We start from the raw sequence: 22,228 nt of genomic DNA on the forward strand, positions 1-22,228 counted from the left end.
GGGATGCAGGCTGAAGGCGGGGCTGGCACTGGGGGCTCACCACAGCGGGGGCGCTGAGCCAAGGGACCCCAGGTCCACTCCAAGGGTGGACGCCTTTGGGGCACTTCTGGGCTCCGGGGTCCCCAGCCCTCAGGTCCGGCCCAGCTCCCTGGGAACGCGGCCGGACGCCCTGGAGCACCAGCCACTTGTGGGGACGGTCTGCCCCCTGGTGGACGGCGTGGAAAGGTATCCCCATGGGCCGAGACACACACACACACCACGTACACACCACGCACACCACACCCACAACCCCCCACACCCCACGTACACACACTACATACACATAGCACATACCACACCACAGACACACATACCACACACACATACACACCTCACCACACACAAACTCCCCACACCACATACACCACGTACACACGCACCACACATCACATACACACACACCACGTACACATACCACATACACACATCACATATCACACCATACACACCACACCCCCAGACCCCCATCACACCACATACCACACACTACACACACCATGCACACCACATACAGCACACACATCACATAGACAAATACCACCCACAAACACACCCACACCACATACACATCACACCCACACCACATATGTACACCACACATACACCATACGCATCATACATATACCACACATCACACATTAACATCATACACCCCACTACCACACAATCATACACACTACCACACCACACCTACATCATACCCACAATACACACATACCACACACACATCACACATCCCACCCCCCACACCACACACACCCTTCCACCACCCCAACCCAACCCCCACAGCCCCCATACCACACCACTCCTCCTCACAGCCCCCCCCCCCCCCACACACACACTCGCTCTCTTTCACTGAGACACATTTGGGCTTTATTAACGACAGTATTCAAATCTTCTGGGACCCTATTTGTGATTTCTCTGACAAGCCAGTTTCAGGAAGACATAAACGGGACTATAAATGTCTGGTTTCATTCTTTTGATGAGGGATGGATCTTTAAGACCGCCCTGAGGCTGCCCTCCTGACACCACACTGAAAGGGCTGTGAAAAGGCAACGAAAAAGCTGAAGTATGGAAAACACGGCTACAAAGAACAAGTTTATCTTTGTCTTTGGAAAAAAATTATTCAAACTATCTGCTTTTCTAATAGTGGGTCAGTAGAATTGTCCTTGTGCAATGTACCGGTTCTGAGAAGACATCTTTTGTTACTTCGCTCATCCTTGTCATCTTGTGTGTCCATGCTTGCCCGTTCTCAAACACAGCTATTCAATCCCCCTCTTGTCCATCCTCTCACCTCCCACTGTCTTCAGGCCGTATCACAAACCTTGAGTCTTCTCTATTTCTCCTCACAGGTCGAACCACCTCCTACCAATTATTTATTTTCATAAAGACTTTATCTATTTGACAGAGAGAGAGAAAGAGAGAGCACAGGCAGAGGGAGCAGAAGAGGGAGAAGCAGGCTCCCCGCCGAGCGGGGACCCCGATGTGGGACTCGATCCCAGGACCCTGGGACCATGGCCAGAGCGGAAGGCAGACGCTTAACGACTGAGCCACCCAGGCGCCCCCTCCTACCAATCCTTCAGCTTTCATGAATTGTTCCGATAAAAACCCATCAATTCTTTTTCTTCGCATTTTGCCTGGATCTGGACTCTTCATCCCCAGAGCGTGGTGTGTGCGGTGCTCACCTCTCCGAACAGTGCTTATGCTGTACACCAGCTGTCACCGGAACCTAAGCCCAGTAAGCTTTGCCCTTAGCTCTCAGAGCTTTGGCAACCATGCCTCTCCCTCCCTCAATGACGGCAGGCTCGTTCTGGCCTTGGTTTTGTCTTCACAAGCTCTTCCTCAGCCCAGGATGCTTTTCTCCCAGGCTGCTGCTTGGTTGATACCCCTTCAGAACTCAGCCTAAATGTCACTTCCTCGGGGGATCTTCTGCCCCTCAGGGGTGTGCTGCGACCGGTTCTTGCTGGCCACGAGAACAAACTGTGCTTCTCTCTTACCAACGCCGTGTTTAACGATGTCACACCGGTAGTGTGAAATCGGCCACGGTGGGGTAGTTACAGCACTGAAACTGACCTGGGCCAGCACGCCCCTGACTGGGACTCACGTGCCTTTCCCGTGATTCCAAGATACCATTCGAGTCACCTTCGATCCTCCTTATGACACAGCGACATTCTAAACGCTGCGTCCGACTAGAGAAGATGATGCTTCGGTCTTCAGGCGTCCTGTCAAGCGTGCGTGCTGCTGCAGATCTGCGGGAAGGGCTGTGGGGCTGTAAAGTGGCGCCGCCGACTCGGACGGCGGGCTGGCAGGACCTCGGGCGGCTTCTTGGACTGCGCTGGGCGTCCCTCCGCAGGGTCCGCCCGACACACCGTGCGGAGCAGGCGCAGCGCTGCCCACAGACAGCACTACGTCAGGGTCTGACGTCGCCGTCATAGAGGAAACAGACTGGAAAGACGACAAAACTCAACGGCGGCTCACCCTCGCAGGAGGCTGCGGAAACGGGCGATGGAAGGGCTTCCTTCTCCTGTTTTTACACTCTGAGTTGGTAACCGGCAAAGTAAACCCACCGAGAAGCCCTGGGCATGGCTCGGCCGCGCCGTCTTCCTCAGCCGACCCTGTTAATGCGCTCCCCCCCGCGCGGCGCAGCAAGCCCCGTCGGAAGCCGCCCGCACGGAGGCGTCCGTTTCTGGTGGAGGCGGCGCGCGGACTCCGGCATGGCTGCCGATCGCGCGCGCGTCACTTCCGGCTGGCGGCGGATATAAGCGGCAGGATTTCCGCTTTCGCTCCTTTCCGGCGGTGACGACCTCCCCACGAGAACATGCCCGTGAGTTCCTCGGCCCGGCTCCCGGCGGAGCCCTCGCCTCCCGCGCGCGCGCGCCCCTCCGCCGGTGCGGGCCGCGGGGGCCGGCCGCGGGCTTCGGGCCGCGGGCGGCGGGCGCGGGGGCGGGCGGCGCGCGGCCCGGGGCGGGGGTAAGATGGCGGCCCCGCTGTGGACGCCGGGCGGAGGGGGCTGCTGCTCCTGTGGCCGCCGGCGCCCTGACCGCGCCTGTCTGCCCCTTGTAGCTCGCGAAGGACCTCCTGCACCCGTCCCCGGAAGAGGAGAAGAGGAAGCACAAGAAGAAGCGCCTGGTGCAGAGCCCCAACTCCTACTTCATGGACGTGAAGTGCCCGGGTGAGGGGCGCCGCCCGCGGGGACGGGGACGGCGACGACTGGCGGGCGAGATGGTGGGCCCCCGGGGGCGGGGGCATGGCTGGCCCGACCGCTTCCGAGCGGGCTTGAACGTGCGCGTCTCGAGGGGACGGCGGACGGCGGGGGGCGGGACGTCGTGTCCCGACCGTTACCGCACGCGGGCTTGCGCTCGAGCAGAGAAAGGCGTGGGCGGGAAGTAAAGGTCCTAAGCCCCTGCTGCTCGGTGCTCCTTCCCAGGATGCTACAAGATCACCACCGTCTTTAGCCACGCGCAAACGGTAGTTCTGTGCGTCGGCTGCTCCACTGTCCTCTGCCAGCCCACGGGAGGAAAAGCAAGGCTTACAGAAGGTGAGCTGCTGGACGACCGGGGTCCCCTAAAGGTGGTGGGGAGTTGGAAGTCGTTCGTCCACACGCCTTCCTGCCCCAAAAAAGTAACGCTGAGGTTTAAAGCTGAGGCGGAGGAGTCCTAAAAGGGTCTTCGTTTGAGGTAGTGGTGAGTTTCTTAAACGACTGAAGTGGTAGCTACAGGCTTAGAAGGAAAGTAAAGATGCAGCTTTCTTGTGGGTGTGATGTTTTGTGGGGGTGGGGCAGGCTAAGTAACCTCGGAACCACCTTCTTCCAGGATGCTCCTTCAGGCGGAAGCAGCACTAAAAGCACCCTGAATCAAGATGAGTGCGACACTATCCCAATAAACAGATTTTGGATACGTCCCGTTCATTGTCTTTGTTTTACTGCTAGGAAGTTCCTACCTCAAGTACTCAGGGGCAACCAGAGGAGTGGACTGCTAGAGTCACTTGGGGCAAGTAAGTGGCCAAGTACTTAAGTCTATTTGGGACATTTCTGTCCAGCTAGGCTCACCGAGTAAATCTTTGGAACTTGATAAAAACATGGGATACTATGTAAATGGACATTTTCTTTCACTTTTATGTTTTCATAGCGTTAAGAATTGACAGTTCAGGGCGCCTGGGTGGCTCAGTCGGTTAAGCGACTGCCTTCGGCTCAGGTCATGATCCTGGAGTCCCTGGATGGAGTCCCGCATTGGGCTCCCTGCTCGGCGGGGGGTCTGCTTCTCCCTCTGACCCTCCTCCCTCTCATGCTCTCTGTCTCTCATTCTCTCTCTCAAAAATAAATAAAATCTTAAAAAAAAAAAGACAGCCAAAAGAAACCAATTTGGCCAAAAAAATATTAAAAAAAAAAAAAAGAATTGACAGTTAACCTTTAACATACCACCTTGGCGCAGAACAGCTTAGGATCTTTTATTTACAGTTTTCAGAAGCCTATCTAGTTTGGGGGCTTATGGCTCCAGTCCTCTACAGTTGAGGGGATTTGTCCAAGTGGAGGTTAGTGCCTTACACTCCATAGCCAGTGTTGTAGCCGTCTCGGGCCTGCTGGGGGTTGTGGACTCATGAAAGGTGGGGGAGAACGTGTGGTGGAGGTATAAGAACCTAGGAGTAAAAAAGAAACATGAAGTGTGAATAAAACATGGATATTTGAGCTTTTCAGAGGTGAGGGTGGTTATTCTTTACCTGGTTGTGGTGTTCCTAGAGTTGGTACATAAACAACTGGAACTGTCTGTATCTTGTTTAAGAAGGCATTATACGCTGGAAAAAGAACAAGGCAGATGTCACCATTATTTCAAGGCTTAGCGGTGGTTTCCACTTCCAAGTGGGGTTCTGTCCTATGCACTTTACTGCTTCTTCTTGGTGGTAAGTTGAGCAGGACCTTTTGTCCACTAGATGACTAGGGAGGCTGAATGAGTTCCAACTGCTTGTCACAAGTGAGATGTGATGAACAACTAATTTTCATCCTCATAGTTGGTGAAATTAAACATTTTTTATTTATTTGACACAGAGAGCACAAGCAGGGGGAGTGGCAGGCAGACAGGGGTAGAGGGAGAAGCAGGCTCCGCTAAGCAAGGAGCCCGATGTGGGGCTCGATCCCAGGACGCTGGGATCATGACCTGAGCCAAAGGCAGTTGCTTAACCAACTGAGCCATCCAGGCGCCCTAACTGGTGAAACTAAATGAAGGCAGTTTCTAAGTCAAAAGTCCATGTTGCTGAATGTAAGGGCTCCTTACCTAGAAAGATGAAAGCTGTTGATGCCAGCACTGTGAAGAGGGTAAAGAGGATGGCCTGGTGAGAACCCAGGAACTTCTGGAGGATACCTGAATCTTCACATTGATCTGTGCATTGGTCAGAACAATAAAAGGTAATAGTTACTTAAAGCATTCAGGGCAGGTGGCTGTGTTTAAAAACACATGGTCCTGGGTATCCAGCAGAAGCTCTCAAAACCCAGCCCTCTGGGAAACTGTTTTGCTTCTTAACAGAGGTGAATTATGTACCTGGTTCCTCGACCTCTTTTTCGCTTGTTCCTATCTCCCAAACTTTGAGTCTTGTATTTCTTCTCAACTTACAAATGGATAGGTGAGTACTCTACGACCTAAAGATGCCGGTTAACCTTTCCTGTGAGTTTTTAATTCCTAGTGACTTGCTGCTCTTCACCGAATTTGTGGTTGTGGCACCTGAACTTCCAGTTCTAGTCCCTCTAACCTGAAACCTTTATTTGGATCACCAGCCACCTTTTAAATCCAGGGGTCCCCTTGTCATTCCTTCCTTAGGACGTCCTTTCTAGGGAGCATTCGGATTTTTGTACAACACTGTCCCCAATGAAACCTGAGACTCGTGTTTTTGAAGCACACTTGACATTTTACTTCGGTTGTTTCCGATGTCTCAGTGTCCAGAAAGGAACACCTGTCCCAGCAGACTCCCCTGAACTTGCAGGTCTCCCCAGATATCTCCTACGGTCACCAGGCCCTCCTACGGAGTTCCTAGTCTGCGTTCCTAGTGTAGGCCCTCTAACTTTTGGACTTGGAACTGGTCTTCTCATGGTACTTTGTTTCAGAACTGTTTACAAACTGCCTTGCTCTGAAGAACACTTTTGAGGCTGTTTGAAATAAAGTGCACTAAAAACAAGATCCTCTGTATTAATCCTTGATCAGGTCCAACTGTTGAAAGCTTTTGGCTTTCCAGTGTTTATACGGTAGGAGTCCAAATAAAACTTACGGACCATGATCAGCCTTTCCAATACCCCTTTGTTCTGGCTACAACGAACTATTTACTAGCTCCTTAATTAGGCCCCCCCCCCCTTTTTTTTATGTTAATCCCCAGGCCCTGTCTTAAATCTGATTTCTGTACTAGGTACCATGCCTGGCATATACCAGTGGGTACTCAGCGTGCTTGTGTGAATAAGCTAGCTGAAGACTGGGTTGGGGTTTTTTTTGTCTGACCACTCCTACCCACCATGGTTGTACTGTTCCCACTGGTCCCTCTTACTTAGCTCTGAGAAGTGCGGGGGTTCTTAACCATTTATTGTGCCATGAGCAACTTGGGCAGTACGGTGAAACCCATGGATCCTATCTCAAAAAATAAAATGTGTAGGAATAAAAGGAAACCAGTTATATCAAAGTTAACCAAAATGTAAAAAACATTGTGATATAGCTATGTATATACAATACACTTAATAAGATGTTAAAAAGACCTTTTTTTGAGTGCTTTAGTAACAAGAAAGATCTAGGCTCAGGTCTGATAACTACTGTAATTTTTATGTAACTTTGAAGTGAATTTTGAGATCTAATAATTGGAACATGAAAATATCTGAATTCTGTTGGTGACAGAGTCACACATATTGCTATTGCTGTGGTTTCTTGCCTATAATCGTAAAATCAGTGGAAATGGAAACTTTATTGAGAGATTAGTTGAAAATAAAGATGCAGTTTTTCCCCCTCATTGAAGGTCATGGGCACCTGGAATTCCATCCATGGACCCTTGCAGAAACCCATTTAAAAAACTCTAGATTTTAAAACTCCCAACAGAAAGAACAGAGTTGAACACTGTTTCTAGTCCTGGGACCTTGAGCATCTCAATTTGTTCAATTCTTAAAGGGAAAAATATCTACTTTAGAGTTACGAGACAACAGATGCACATAAAATGCACTTAGGATATTGGCCAGTACGTATCAGGTACTTGTAGAAACAGACCTTCCTTCCATTGGAGATGAATGGGGGTTCAGTCCACTTCACTCCTAGTTAATTCAAAGAACACTTTCTCTGGAGGGATGGGCAGGTAGCGGTGGCAGTATAAGGAGGATGATTCTTTGGCTTTCCTAACACTTTTCCATGACTACACATGTTCCCATCCCACCCAGACTGGGCATAGTTTCTAAACTGAGTAATGGCTAGAATCAGGATTTTTGGAAAGCAGTCTTAGTTCTAGGACTATCACCATTTGCCCATTGCCTGATGCAAAAAGATCTGCCAGAGATTTTTGAAGAAAAACATTTATCAAGAGGTTTAAAACAGGAAAATAGTACACTTAACAAGGCTGAGAAGTTCTTAAGTTGATAACTACTCTTAAATATATAAGTTAAGTAGAATATCTTGATGGTGAGAAGAGAGCTTCCTGAAGGTGATGTTATAGGTAGGCTTGGAAAATAAAGATCAATGCCCCAACTAGTTTGAGTAATCTCGGTCAAGTGGCTGAATGTTTCTCATTAACTAAGCAATACATTCTGTGGTCTTTCCTACTCTAGATTAAAAACAGGAGCCCCAGGGTGCCTGGGTGGCTCAGTCAAGCCTCTGCCTTTGGCTCAGGTCATGACCCCAGAGTTTGGGCATCTGGCTCCCTGCTCAGTGGAGAGCCTGCTTCTCCCTCTGCCCCTCACCCAGCTTGCTCTCTCTGCCTCTCTCAAATAAAATCTTGAAAACAAAACACACCAGGAGCCCCCAGTGCTCACCTGCACCAGACTTATCCTTCAGAGCTCTCACTAGCACAGCCTCACTTTGACTGGTGAGCTCACAGGAAATATTGATGAAAATGGGTGATGCCATCTGCTGAAGGGAGGTGAAGTTGACTGCTCTTACGGGATAGACAGCCAGGCCAGGCGTGAGGGAAGACTGCCTGTGGCCAGAGACCACTAGAACTGGGGAGCTAGGGAAGACCTTGGAGAAAAGAAGATGACACTTGTTTGCATCAATATTGCATTCCAATCTTAAACGTACAATAAGATCCCTGTATTTCTAGTTAGCAATCTGAAGATAAGTCATCTGCTTTTCCACACAGATGTGTTGAAGTAGATAAGGGAAGAAAATGATTTGTGAAAGGCGCCTGGGTGGCTCAGTCGGTTAAGCGTCAGCCTTCAGCTCAGGTCATGATCCCGGGGTCCTGGGATTGAGCTCCACATCGGGCTCCCTGCTCAGCAGGGAGCCTGCTTCTCCCTCTCCCTCTGCCCCTTCCCCTGGCTTGTGTGCACTCTCCTTCTCTCTCTCAAATAAAATCTTAAAAAAAAAAAAATCTGTGGGCGCCTGGGTGGCTCAGTTGGTTAAGCGACTGCCTTCGGCTCAGGTCATGATCCTGGAGTCCCGGGATCGAGTCCCGCATCGGGCTCCCTGCTCGGCGGGGAGTCTGCTTCTCCCTCTGACCCTCCTCCCTCTCATGCTCTCTGTCTCTCATTCTCTCTCTCTCAAATAAATAAATAAAAAATCTTAAAAAAAAAAAAAAAAGATCTGTGAGAATAAAATTGGCTTCAAAAACGTTTTAAACTAGGGTTGCCTGTGTGGCTCTGTCGGTTCAACATCCGACTCTTGAATTCGGCTCAGGTCCTGATCTCACAGCTGGAGGGATCCAGCCCTGTGTTGGGCTCCACACTTAGCAGGGGTCTGCTTGGATATTCTCTCCCTCTGTCCCCCCTCTCACATACACTCCCTCTTTCTCAAACAAATCTTAAAGTTTTGGGTGCCTGGGTGGCTCAGTTAAATGTCTGCCTTTGGCTCAGCTCATGATCCCAGGCTCCTGGGATTGCACCTCACATCAGTGGGGAGCCTGCTTCTCCCTCTCCCACTGTCCCTCTCTCCGCTCATGCTCTCTTTCTCAAATCTTAAAAAAAAAAAAAAAAAAAAAAAAAAAAAAGTTCTAAACTAGAATTCTAAAGATCATTTAGGATGATACTAGTATCTTTCAGACTGACAAAGCTCATGACCTAAATTTTGGACTCTGGGAGTACCCGGGCATTGTGAAGAGGACAGGTTTTCTTCATTCTAAGAGCCCTCCCCCCTTGTGGTGAATTTTATCAAAGTCATTCCATAACTGTTCCTTTGCCCTTGGACTAGGAATGAGGACTCCTTTTTCAAAACCTTGATCTCAGTTATGTTTTGGTTCAGTGCTTCACATACCTCTAGCTTCTCAAGAACTCTGTCCACCCCCAGCACTCTTATCTCCCCGATGTCTTGTCTGTGGCTAAGAATCAATTCTGACTGGTTGATGTAAAAGGCTGGGATGAAAGGAATGAGGATTCTTTGCATTCCATTCTTGTTCCGTTCACTGACCAGTGTGGCCCACCCATAGACTGAGGTGTCAGCCACGCTGAGGGCCTGGAGCAGCTCTTCTGACTGGGGTCGAACCTTGATTAGGCAGACATAAACCCCTGAAGAAAAGATGAAAAACTGAGCGGGGAAGGTTCGGAGGCTCTATTGAGCCAACTGGCTTAAAATAGGAAGGAAAAATGGAAGCAAGTTCAGAAGAAAATGTGAACTCAACTTTCTGAGTGTTCACTATTAGCAGACTGTTGGCCATTGTGGGGGAAGGACACCGAAGAAAAACAGTCCCAGGCAACCCACAGTTGAACTTGTTGCTTAAATCAACATGTCAGGGAGTAGTAAATAACACAGTACAAACAGAAATTAAGGGGATATAGAATGAAGTAACCAAGAGTTGCCAAGATTAGGAAAGGGTTTGTGAAAGATGCTTTGAGCATGGCTTAGTCACTTCTCTGTCAAACCGTATCTTGATGGGAGTATTGTTGTTCTAGTTATCCAGGCTCACACTCAGCTGTCTTTTCATAGACACCCTTTCCTTCATTCCTAAATCCAACCATCCTCCAAATTTTGCTAACTCATCTTTTGAAATGTCTGACACCTCTTAGTATCTCCCTGTTACTCTGGGCTAGACCCTCATCAGTTCATGCTTGGATTATTGCAGTGGCCCCTTCACTGGCCTTCTTGCCTCCTACTCTTCCCTCTCCGTTCTGTCCTACCGAGCTCCAGGCTCTCAACTGCCTGGGATGTCCTGGCCTCTGGCCTCTTCACATCTAGCTCACTCTTAGTCACCCTTCCACAGGCCTTGCTGTGTAAAACCACACTCTAACCCCCAGGTTTGAGGTAGATGCTCCTCTTCTCTTTCTGCCTCTACAGCATCCCATGCATCTCTATTCTGACGGATCACCCTGCGCAGCACTGGTGAAAAGGAAGAGCCCTGTCTTGCTCCCCTGTGTACACCTAGCGCGTGTCCTGGCACCAGGCATTCTGTTTAGTGTCCACCAGTTTGCTGAGTGAGCCTTCCTTCAGTGGCTGCTCATTATTCACACCATCCTGCCTAGCCTTGGAGCAGAAGGCCTTGGGCAGTAGCACTATCCTATTTATGCCTTACGTTTGACATGAATCCTCTCATTTTTAGATTAGGTGATTCATATGAAATTCCAATGTCATGCCTATTTCTACTTTATGCTAGTTAATGCTATTCTGCTTGGAATATCCTTCAGTTCAACAATAAACACTCAAAACACTGCTACTTCCTGGGGTTAAAAAGATGATCCAAGCCCAGAGATAACAGGGACTAGCAAAAAAGAAAATGGAAGACTATAATAGAAAAGCACAGGGTATTACAGAGATTAAACAAAAATGCTGGTTGAGAAAGTTTCCACAGTTATAGAGCAGATGAAGCTGGAAAGTGTAAATGCAATCTAATAAGCAAGTGACAACTACAGAGATGGAAACGGGCACCAGACCCAGCTGGTGGGACCCACCTTTCTCCATGCTGAAACCTGCATGGACATGGAAGATTTTGCTTGCTGGGATGTCTAGCAAAGTATTACTGAACTGCACATGGCACAGCACGAGGGTCTCAGGAAGAAGTATTGTTGTAATGGCCAAGGCCTGACTTGGGGTACAGGATCCTAATAAGCAGAAAAGAGATAAATAACGGTCATAAGATTTATAAAAGAGGAGACTTATATAAAGGCAGTAGTTTGATTTAAAAAAAAGAGGCAGGGCGCCTGGGTGGCTTAGTCTGTGGAGCATCTGACTCTTGATTTTGGCTCAGGTCATGATCCAAGGTTGTGAGATCCGAGCCCCATGCTGGGCTCTGCGCTCACTGGGGAGTCTGCTTGAGATTCTCTCTCTCAAATAAATACATCTCTCTTTTTTTTTTAAAGGATTTTATTTACTTATTTAAGAGAGAGAGAGAGCACAAGCAGAGGGGAGGGCCAAGCACACTCCCCGCTGAGCAGGGAGCCTGACACAGGGCTCCATCCCAGGACTCCAGGATCATGACCTGAGCCAAAGGAGACACTTAACCAACTGAGCCACTCAGATGCCCCTCAAATAAATAAATCTTAAAAAAAGGTGGGGGGGAAGGGGAGGCATCTAGCTGGCTCAGTCAGAGGAGCATGCCAATTCTTGATCTCAGGGTTGTGAGTTCGAGCCCCATGATGGGTGCAGAAATTACTTAAATAAAAACTTAAAAAAAATAGCAAAAAAGAGGGGTCAGTTCTGTCTGATTAGGCCAGCCCTGTTGGCTCCTGCTACAATCAAGATGAAAGAACAGGGCGCCTGGGTGGCTCAGTTGGTTAAGCGACTGCCTTCGACTCAGGTCATGATTCTGGAGTCCCGGGATCGAGTCCCGCATCGGGCTCCCTGCTCGGCGGGGAGTCTGCTTCTCCCTCTCCTGCTCCCCCCTCTTGTGCTCTTTCTCTCTCTCACTCTCTCTCTCAAATAAATAAATAAAATCTTTAAAAAAAAAAAAAAAAAAAAATAGAAAAAAAAAAGATGAAAGAACAGTCTAAGACCCTATTACTATAGCGGGGCTTCCATTATCAATATCGTAGTTGGGGTCCTCTTTCAAAAGTTTTTGGAATTCATCAGTGGGAATGAGACAGATTCCAGGGAAACTGGACAGCTATTACAGTTGGGAGGTATCTTTTCAGTCTAGGAAGTTTCATTTTCCATAACCGATGGCAGTGTGATTCAAATTAGAGATCTCTAGAATTTTATTACAAATGGTATCTTAAACAGGAGCCACACAGCCAACAAGAAATGGATAGCTGCAATGGATGGCATTCTAGATTAAACAGGAACTGGTGTCCTGTTAACAAGATTTTCCCCTGCACAGTTTCTTAATGGTCTCAGTTTGCTGAAGTTCTTTCTCAGCTGCCAGTAGTCTGGTGACCATTTTCATCTTTTGGAGACTTATCAGCAATATCAAAGGAGTTGTTTCATGAGGTTTCATAATAAAATAAGTTGTGGTTTTAGAAAGATTCTTGGGGGAAAAAATTGCAATCTGTAAATCATAAGGCAGACAACGAGTATGTTGTAAATATTTAGTACTTTGTAAAAGAACCTGGAAAACTTTAAAAATCAAATATTTATATATACTTAGATTATACTTATGATAAAATTAAGTATCTAATGTGAAAAGAAAATAAGTGCTTAAAAATTGAAGGACAAAAAGGGCAATTAGACTTTAAATTTTATAGACAGTAATTATATTTTGAACTTCTTGGTTTTTTGCATGTTCTCTTGACAAAAAAAAAAAAAAGAATGAAAGAATTTATGTGGACTTTGGAGTGGGACAGATCTACCAATTCTGCCACTAACTAGTTGTTACCTTGTACATGTTACTTGCCCTCAGATTCAGTATTTCTCATTTTTAAAATGATGATAATTACTATATATGATTGTTAAATGAGGGGTGCCTGGGTGGCTCAGTCGGTTAAACGTCCGACTCTTGATCTCAGCTCAGATCTGGATCTCAGGGTTGTGAGTTCAAGCCCCATGTTGGGTACTGGGCCTGGAGCCTACTTAAAAAAAAAAAAAAAAAAAGATTGTTAAATGAGATAAAATATATAAAAACTGCTAACATAGCACCTAGAATCTATTAGGAATTTCTTGTATTTTAGTTTTCTTTTCTCCCCCACTTTTTAAAAATTCTAAAAATATTTTATTATTTTTTAAAAGTAATCTATGCAAAATGTGGGGCTTGAACTCATGACCCTGAGATCAAGAATCTCATGCTCCTCTGAGCCAGCTAGGCACCCCCCCCGCACCTTTTATTGACAGTAAATTATAGCCCAGTACAGAACAAAAAAACATACAAAATAAATTTGCTGAGCAAATAACACTTAAGATGTCGCCTAGTCCAGCAATTCTTAAATCTAGGGAAGGTGGAAAAGAGTTGGATCTTAGGCCTTATCCCAAACTTATTAACTATTTGGATGGAGCCTAAGACCATATTTTTTAAAAATTTCCTTGGGTAACCTTGAAAATCAGCCATATTTGGAAATCCCTGGTTTAGGCCACCTCTCAGGCAAGGTTATAACTAGAAAAACAACAGTGACTAGGTTTAGCCCATATCAAAACCTGGTATCCAATCATTTGTGAGGTCATAGCTGTCAATGATTTATTTGTTAAAGGTGGAGTCAATTTTGAAATAAAAGGAAATATGGATTGCTAGTCTAAGGGGTAAATGAGTTGAACGAAGATGGGAATGATGGCAACAATCACCCAGACCTATAAAGAAACTCCTGACCTTTAAGATTAGCACCATTTCTGCCAGTGGTGATGAAGAGCTTGAACACAGTTGAATTGGGGGTATTGGTGAGGTAGGTCTTGAGGTCATAACTGAGTGTTAATCTTGATGATGCATTGACCACCACCTGTCAGCAAACCAAAGGAAAATCTGTACCTAAGTTCTTAGAAAATATTGTTCTCTCCATCTCTACCCTTCATAACTTATTCAACCAAAAGCATCCATTTCACACAAGTGCAAACTGCCCTTCTACTTCATCACATATTTAAGAACCACAAAACCTGTTTACCTTTGAGAAGAAAATAACTTTTTTTTCCTAAAAGGAGGTCTTTGTCCATTATTCTGTTTGACATCTTCCCTTTGGATGACTCCCTATTAAAATGCCTTTAGGGGGCGCCTGGGTGGCTCAGTTGTTAAGCGTCTGCCTTCGGCTCAGGTCAGGATCCCAGAGTCCTGGGATCGAGCCCTGCGTCAGGCTCTCTGCTCAGCGGGAAGCCTGCTTCTCCCTCTCCCACTCCCCCTGCTTGTGTTCCTGCTCTCACTATCTCTGTCGAATAAATAAATAAAATCTTAAAAAAAAAAAAAAATGCCTTTAAAGACAACTGCAACTTTCTTTAGTTTCATATAATCTCAGCCCTTTCTGAAACTTCAAAGTAGTTTGTTTCTCTCAATATATTTGTAATGTTCTGTCTTGTACTGTAGGTATTTTTATTTTTGTTAAAAATCACTCCTATTAGGGCGCCTGGGTGGCTCAGATGGTTAAGCGTCTGCCTTCGGCTCAGGTCATGATCTCAGGGTCCTGAGATCGAGTCCCGCATCGGGCTCCCTGCTCCTTGGGAGCCGGCTTCGCCCTCTGCCTCTCTCTCTCTCTCTCTCTCTCTGTCTCTCATGAATAAATAAATAAAATCTTTAAAAAAAAAAAAAAAAAAAAAAAAAAATCACTCCTATTAGAATCTAAGTTCTTCAACTGAGAACCCTAATTTATCTTTGTATATGCTGTACTGTGCCTTGTATTTAAGGCAAGTGCTTAATGATTACAATGAGAGAAAATAATGATGGCCCTCTCCCCCAAATATTAACTTAAATGTATATTATCTTGTCATTATATCATTATGTCATTATTAGTGACACTATGTAATTACATTAAATGTATATTGTATTATAATACAGTCTCCTCAGTACTACCACAAATTTTTGGTTTTTGTTTTTTTTTTCAAATATTCAAGAACCTTGAAACCAAGTTAGTGACATTAAATTCTTAGTAAGGGAAGGAGTTTTGTCTTTTTCATCTTTGTGTTTCCAGTCTGGCACAGGGCTGACACAGAAGAGGCCTCAATGAGGGACTGCTAGTTAGTGATTAAATGATTATTTTACAAAGTACACAAACTAGGATACGACCTTTTGACATCTCTGGAGCCTCTGACAGCACAGAGCAGTTCCTCCCTCGTCACCCCCTTTCTCTTTGCTTTCCTAGCACTGAAACCCTTCTCAAACTCCTCAAGTTGTCTTCTCATGCTGCCTCTGTCCCCAGCCCTTTTGTCTGCTCACCATACAAGTTCTCTTTAGATGTTATCTAATTTTCCCTTTGTACCTTTATAAACTTTTGCTGAAGCCACCCTGATTTATTCATTGGTCTTCAAGCAACACCTACTTTTATTTGGCTTTGCACATCTATGCCTTTAGTCTAAAATGCCTTCTCTTTTTGGGGCGCTTGAGTGGCTCAGTCGGTTAAGCACCTGACTCTTGGTTTTGGCTCAGGTCATGATCTCAGGATTGTGATCTCGGGGTTGTGAGATTGAACCCCAAGACCACCTCTGCGCTTGGTGGGGAGTCTGCTTGAGATTCTCTCTCTCCCTCTCCCCCTCCCCAACTCATGTGTGCTTTCTCTCTCAAATAAATCTTAAAAAAATAATTAAATGCCTTCTATTTTATCTGCCAAATTCCTAATCCTCAAGACTTATTTTATTTTATTTATTTATTTGAGAGAGAGAGAATGAGAGACAGAGAGCACGAGAGAGGGAAGAGGGTCAGAGGGAGAAGCAGACTCCCCGCTAAGCAGGGAGCCCGATGTGGGACTCGATCCCGGGACTCCAGGATCATGACCTGAGCCGAAGGCAGTCGCTTAACCAACTGAGCCACCCAGGCGCCCTTATTTTATTTTTTTAAAAGGATTTTATTTATTTAAACAGAGAGCAAACACAAGCAGGGGGAGCCACAGAGGCAGAGGGAGAAGCAGGCTCTCCACTGAGCAGGGAGCCCAATGCGGGGCTCAATCCCAGGACCCGGAGATCATGACCTGAGCAGAAGGCAGTCGCTTAACCAACTAAGCCACCCAGGCGCCCCAAGACTATTTTTGTGTGTGCCATGACTCAGATCTCAAGATTCAGTTTAAATGTCACTTCTAGAAAATTTAGCCTTAATGTCTAAGCAGAATTAAGTGACTTTCTTTCTTCTGTATTTTTTTTTAAAAGACTTATCTACCTCTTTGAGAGAGAATTCAGGAGTGGGGGAGGAGCAGAGGGAGAGGGCGAGAAGCAGACTCTGCGCTGAGTACAGAGCCTGACTCAGAACTCAGTCCCACAACCCTGAGATTACGACCCAAGCCAAAATCAAGAGTCAAACGCTTAACTGACTGAGCCACGCAGGTGCCCCTCTTCTGTATTCTTTTTTTTTTTTTTTTTAAGATTTTATTTATTTATTTGAGAGAGAGAGAGCATGAGCAGGGAGAGGGGCAGGAGAGCAGAGAGAAGCAGACTCCCCACTGGGCAGGGAGCCCGATAATGGGCTTTGATCCCAGGACCTTGAAATCATGACCTGAACTGAAGGCAGACGTTTAACCTGTTGAGCCACCCAGGCATCCTCCTCCCCCTAAGTTTTTTTTTAAGCTGTACATCCAGTCACATGCCTCCCCCAGGCATGTCTGGACTCCAGGAGCACTTCTGACATGTCACTTGTAAAGCAATGGCCATTTATGTTGTAGTTATTTAAACTGTCTACATGTAATTATTTCCGTCACCACTAGACTGTGAATTCCTTATAATAAGGCACCAGATACCATATGGGCACATACTGGGCAATTTACTCATCTATAAAATTGGGATAATACTTTGCAGGGTTGTGAAGATTAAAAGTGAGTTATACTGGATGTAAAATCAAAATTTAAAAGAACAGATGCAGGGGCGCCTGGGTGGCTTAGTCATTAAGCATCTGCCTTCGGCTCAGGTCATGATCTCAGGGTCTTGGGATCGAGCCCTGCACCAGGCTCCCTGCTCGGCGGGAAGCCTGCTTCTCTCTCCCACTCCCCCTGCTTGTGTTCCCTCTCTCGCTGTGTTTCTCTCTGTCAGAAAATAAATCTTAAAAAAAAATGGGTAATGATTGAGTACTATCTCAGTTCAATTTATTTTAATAAATAAATAAATAAATAAATCTTTAAAAAACAAAAAATCCCCACAAAAAACAGATGCAAAATGCCAAGCCCATAGTAGATGCTCAACAAACGATAGCTGTTACATTTGAGTAATGAAAAGAGGAACAAACAGAGGAGGGAGACCCAACATGTATTTAAGGGGAAAGAGAAAAGGCTTCATCAAGCCAATCCTTCACTTGTTCAACCATTTCACCTACTAAAGGATGTTGCTTCAGCAATTCTCCCTACTCCTACATCACATTTTCCCTTCTCTACTAAATCATTCCTAAATCATTTTTTCTCCCATCTCAAAAAATGATCAACAAAACAAAAATTTGACTCCAGTTCCTCACAGAGCTGTCTTACGCCCACCATCCACACGTCCTTTCAATTCTCCAGACTTCCACTCCCATCACTGCACTGAAGCCACTCATCAAAGTAACCACTCTGTACTGCGAACCCGTTAGTCTTTGTTTTCAGCTTACCTATCAGTAACATCTGACATGGCCGATCACTCCCTCCCTCCTTGAAATACAGGGATCCCTCCACTTTTCAAAAATTTGCATTAAGCCTCATCACTTTTATGAAAGACATTAATAAGTGGTTTCCCTAAGGAAAAGAAATCCAAAGAAGATTTTTACTTTTACAAAAAAAGGTAAAAAGTAAAAACAGCATTCAGCATTTGTTTTGCAGCAAGCCATTTACAGAGGCAGCGTGCACCCCAGGCCTCTTCCTTGGGAACCACACTCAGCAGCTTAGCACTCAGCCATGTAGCTTTTCTTTTTTTAAGATTTTATTTATTTATGAGAGAGAGAGAGAGTGAGCACGCCTGGGAGGGAGGAGCAGAGAGAGAGGGACAAGCAGACTCCACGCTGAGCATGGTGCCAGACGCAGGGCTCGATCTCAGGACCCTGGGATCACGATCTGAGCTGAAATCCAGTCAGATGCTTAACCTACTGCACCACCCAGGCAGGCGCCCCTCAAATGATGGCAATTCTGTCCTTTTAGTTATTGAGTCAAAACCCTGAAGTCATTTTTTTTTTTTTAAACTTCAAGTCATTCTTGTTTCTCTCAGACTTAATATAATCTGCCACGAAATTCTATTGGCTCCACCTGTAAAGTGCACTAGACTCTGACCAGCTTCTCCCCGCCTCCTCTGTTAGCAGCCTGGGCCCCGGTCCCCACCATATCTCACCTGGATCGCTGCGAGAGCAGTTTCCCAGCTTCAACCCTTGCCCCTACGGTCTGGTACCACCACGTTTGGGGGGGTTGGCACTGTTTTATTTATTTTTTATTTATTTTTAAATTTATTTTTAAAGATTCTATTTATTTATTTGAGAGAGAGAGAGACAGTGCACGAGCCAGGGGGAGGGGCAGAGGGAGAGAGAGAAGCAGACTCCCTGCCAAGCAGCGAGAACAATGCGGGGCCTCGATCCCAGGACCCTGAGATCGTGACCCGAGCCAAAGGCGGATGCCCAACCGACCGAGCTACCCAGACGCCCCTGATGTTGTTGTTTTAAAAATCATGTGCAGCTGAACAGGATACATGTGTATGACTATACCCCAATACATAATTAAAATATATTTTAAAAGATTTATTTATTTATTTATTTGAGCGGGGAGGGGCAGAGGGAGAGAGAGAATCTCAAGCTGACTCCCTACTGAGCACAGAGCCCGACATGGGGCTCAGTCTCACAACCCTGAGATCATGACCTGAGCCAAATCGCTGAACTGACTGAGCCACTCAGGCGCTCCACCACAGTGATATTTTATTTTTTATTTTTATTTTTTCTCGCCCCACCTCCCCCACAGTGATATTTTAAAGTATAAATCACACTAGTCATCCTTCTGAAACTTTTTTTTTTTTGAGGAGAGAGCGAGCGAGCAGCGGGGAGAAGCAGTGTAAGAGGGAGAAGCAGGCTTCCCGCCGAGCAGGGAGCCCGAAGCAGGGCTCGATCCCAGGACCCTGAGATTATGACCCAGGCCGAAGGCAGATGCTTAATGACTAAGCCACCCAGGCGCCCCTTATTTATTTATTTATTTTTCCTTCTGGTTAAAAATCCTAATCACTGTTTAGCTTTGTGTTCCAAAGTTTGCTGGCTGGCTTTATATCTGACATGTCAGTAGATTTCTTTTCCTGGGATGTGTATTCTATATGCATATCCCCAAATATGGAAATAGTCACCCTGGCCTCATTAGGGTTACCTCTCGATATGTTTTCACCACTCCTGGGATGTCATGAAAAACTGTTGTTATTCCTGGACTCCTGGCCACTCCCACTCCAGTGCCAGTGTCTGTCTGTAGAATGTTGTCAGCAGAAATCATCCATATCCCAGGTTCACCTAAGAAAAGACAAGAGAAGGCACTTGGTCACAACCTCTGATCTAAATGGATGGTCACTCTAACCTTATTCAGACTCTGTATCAGTAGACCATTCAAGCATACAGATATCTCTTCCTAGAAGGAACATCCAGCTTTGAAGATAACTTTATTTTCTGAATATCAGGCTCCCCTTTATATACCATCATACCCACAAAATAAAACAAGGATTACTGACCTTCAGAATCACAGAAGGAGCTACTTAGTTGGAGAATATAACTGTTCTTAGGGAAAAGGAAAAACTCTTTTTAACACAGGGATAACTCTCTTTCAGCTACTAATGGATATCAGCAGAAGACTGTGAGAAGGTGACAGCTGGTAGGAGAGAAGGTTTGTTTGCTTTGGCTTAAGTCTCAAGGTGGCAGAGGAATGCTACCTTGAATTTAGGTTAGAGTACTGATCCTGGCATTTGGTCCTTTTGCTTCCTCATTCAAAGTGGTATAGATTTAGGATGTCCAAGTATTCCAGAATGGAAGATAGAAGTACAGTCCTGACAAAATCTAGCAGAAGAGTCAAGTAACAGTGTTCTTTCACTGACAAGAGATTAACAATCATAAGATTGTAACTCTGTCAACCCTAAAGCAGGTCTAGCTCAATGGCCCTGGGTCCCTGGGTCCAAATCCAGATCTGAAGGTCAGTAATCCTTGTTTTATTTTGTGGGTATGATGGTATATAAAGGGGAGCCTGATATTCAGAAAATAAAGTTATCTCCAAAGCTGGATGTTCCTCCTAGGAAGAGATATCTGTATGCTTGAATGGTCTACTGATACAGAGTCTGAATAAGGTGAGTTAGTGGTGGTTGCTTACAAATCAGTCGTTACAGGATTTGGGGATCTGACCTGAGCTGAGTGGACTCCCTCTGAATCAAGCCCTAAATATATCGAATCTGGCCCCACGTCACATCACTATACCCAGACACATGGATCCAGTTCCCAGAAGAGGTCACAGAGCCACATACCACCCCCATCCAATCCTACTTGGATGGATTATTTGGATGCACGCACCCAGGCAGGGTACACTGTTTTGGAATATGCCTTCTGTAAACCCAGAGAATTAATACTCATTTCTTAACCAAAGACTGATGTCCTTGCACTCAGTAGTACTTCCTAGGGCAGAAATGCTTTGCTGATCAAGAGTATAGTTTAGCCCAGTACAAGGCCAAACCTTATTACGGGGATGATATATTTAAGAGTTAGGCCTTCAGATGTCCTTCACAAAACAGTGTACTCACAATTGGTTCCTAGAACTAAAGCTTTACTGCATTTTCCTTCATTCTTTACTGTTGTTCAATTTATCAATTACCCTCCTTCAGAAGCTGGGAATAAGGTACCCACACCACCTACATAATACAGTGAGCTATGCGATCAGGAGATGAGTGATCAATATTCCTAGAGAGGCCTTCAAGATTTTTTTCTTTTTTAAGATTTTATTTTTGGAGGCACCTGGGTGGCTCAGTTGGTTAAGCATCCAATTCTTGATTTTGGCTCAGGTCATGATCTCAGGGTCCTGGGATCAAGCCCCACCCTCAGACTCTGGGCTCAGCAGGGTGTCTGCAATTTGATTCTCTCTCTCCCTCTGCCCCTCCCCCCACTACACTCTCTTAAATAATCTTTAAAAAGGGCGCCTGGGTGGCTCAGTTGGTTAAGCGACTGCCTTCGGCTCAGGTCATGATCCTGGAGTCCCGGGATCGAGTCCTGCATCAGGCTCCCTGCTCAGCAAGGGGTCTGCTTCTCCCTCTGACCCTCTTCCCTCTTGTGCGCTCTGTCTCTCATTCTCTCTCTCAAATAAATAAATAAAAATCTTTAAAAAAAAAAAAATCTTTAAAAAAAATTTTTTTTAGAGTTGATTTTCCTTCTCCTCTTGAAACGTTTTTTTTTTTTTTAAAGATTTTATTTATTTATTTGACACAGAGAGACACAGCGAGAGAGGGAATACAACAAGCAGGGGGAATGGGAGAGGGAGAAGCAGGCTTCCCGCGGAGCAGGGAGCCCGATGCGGGGCTCGATCCCAGGACCCTGGGATCATGACCTGAGCCAAAGGCAGACGCTTAACGACTGAGCCACCCAGGCGCCCCGAAACTTTTTTTTTTTTAAAGATTTTATTTATTTGTTTCAGAGAGAGAGAGAGCACGAGAAGGGTGAGGGTCAGAGGGAGAAGCAGACTCCCTGGTGAGCAGGGAGCCTGATGTGGGACCCTGGGATCATGACCTGAGCCAAAGGCAGTAGCTTAACCTACTGAGCCACCCAGGTGCCCAAGTATTTTATTTTTTTAAATAATCTGTACACCCAACATGGGGCTTGGACCTACAACCCCGATATCAAGAATCCCATGCTCTGACTGAGTAGGCCAGGTGACCCTAGGCCCTCAGATTTTATTTTTTTATTTTTTATTTTTTTAAAGATTTTATTTATTTATTTGAGAGAGAGAATGAGATAGAGAGAGAGCATGAGAGGGGGGAGGGTCAGAGGGAGAAGCAGGCTCCCCGCCGAGCAGGGAGCCCGATGTGGGACTCGATCCAGGGACTCCAGGATCATGACCTGAGCCGAAGGCAGTCGCTTAACCAACTGAGCCACCCAGGCG

The 22,228-nt window shown here is 46.0% G+C and overlaps 2 protein-coding genes across 2 annotated transcripts in view; one reads left to right on the plus strand and one right to left on the minus strand.

Moving 5' to 3' along the window:
- Positions 1-889: 889 nt before the first annotated feature.
- Positions 890-22,228, minus strand: part of NUP210L (nucleoporin 210 like) — an 89,372-nt gene continuing 68,033 nt past the window's right edge. Inside the window, exons 34-41 of the mRNA XM_064593601.1 lie at positions 19,475-19,611; positions 13,864-13,990; positions 11,084-11,233; positions 9,456-9,706; positions 8,021-8,225; positions 5,307-5,411; positions 4,756-4,830; positions 890-4,674 (exon numbers count right to left, since the gene is read on the minus strand). Of these exons, the coding sequence (XP_064449671.1) occupies positions 4,571-4,674; positions 4,756-4,830; positions 5,307-5,411; positions 8,021-8,225; positions 9,456-9,706; positions 11,084-11,233; positions 13,864-13,990; positions 19,475-19,611 (1,154 nt within the window). The 3' untranslated portion in view covers positions 890-4,570. The remainder of the gene's footprint in view (positions 4,675-4,755; positions 4,831-5,306; positions 5,412-8,020; positions 8,226-9,455; positions 9,707-11,083; positions 11,234-13,863; positions 13,991-19,474; positions 19,612-22,228) is intronic.
- Positions 2,722-3,935, plus strand: RPS27 (ribosomal protein S27). Its single transcript, XM_045876451.3, has 4 exons — positions 2,722-2,863; positions 3,103-3,211; positions 3,467-3,577; positions 3,852-3,935. The coding sequence occupies exons 1-4, from the start codon at positions 2,858-2,860 to the stop codon at positions 3,878-3,880; spliced, it is 255 nt and encodes an 84-aa protein (XP_045732407.1). The 5' UTR covers positions 2,722-2,857; the 3' UTR covers positions 3,881-3,935.

The sequence above is a fragment of the Mirounga angustirostris genome, unplaced genomic scaffold, assembly GCF_029215605.1.
Source record: "Mirounga angustirostris isolate CCGP_5_RB_7025 unplaced genomic scaffold, mMirAng1.0.hap1 SCAF_6, whole genome shotgun sequence".
Taxonomy (NCBI): Eukaryota; Metazoa; Chordata; class Mammalia; order Carnivora; family Phocidae; genus Mirounga; species Mirounga angustirostris.

Excerpts from the sequence above, each read along its gene's own strand:
- RPS27 (XM_045876451.3), top strand. Across the intron at positions 3,212-3,466 it reads CATGGACGTGAAGTGCCCGG|GATGCTACAAGATCACCACC; the intron begins GTGAGGGGCGCC and ends GCTCCTTCCCAG. Across the intron at positions 3,578-3,851 it reads AAAAGCAAGGCTTACAGAAG|GATGCTCCTTCAGGCGGAAG; the intron begins GTGAGCTGCTGG and ends ACCTTCTTCCAG.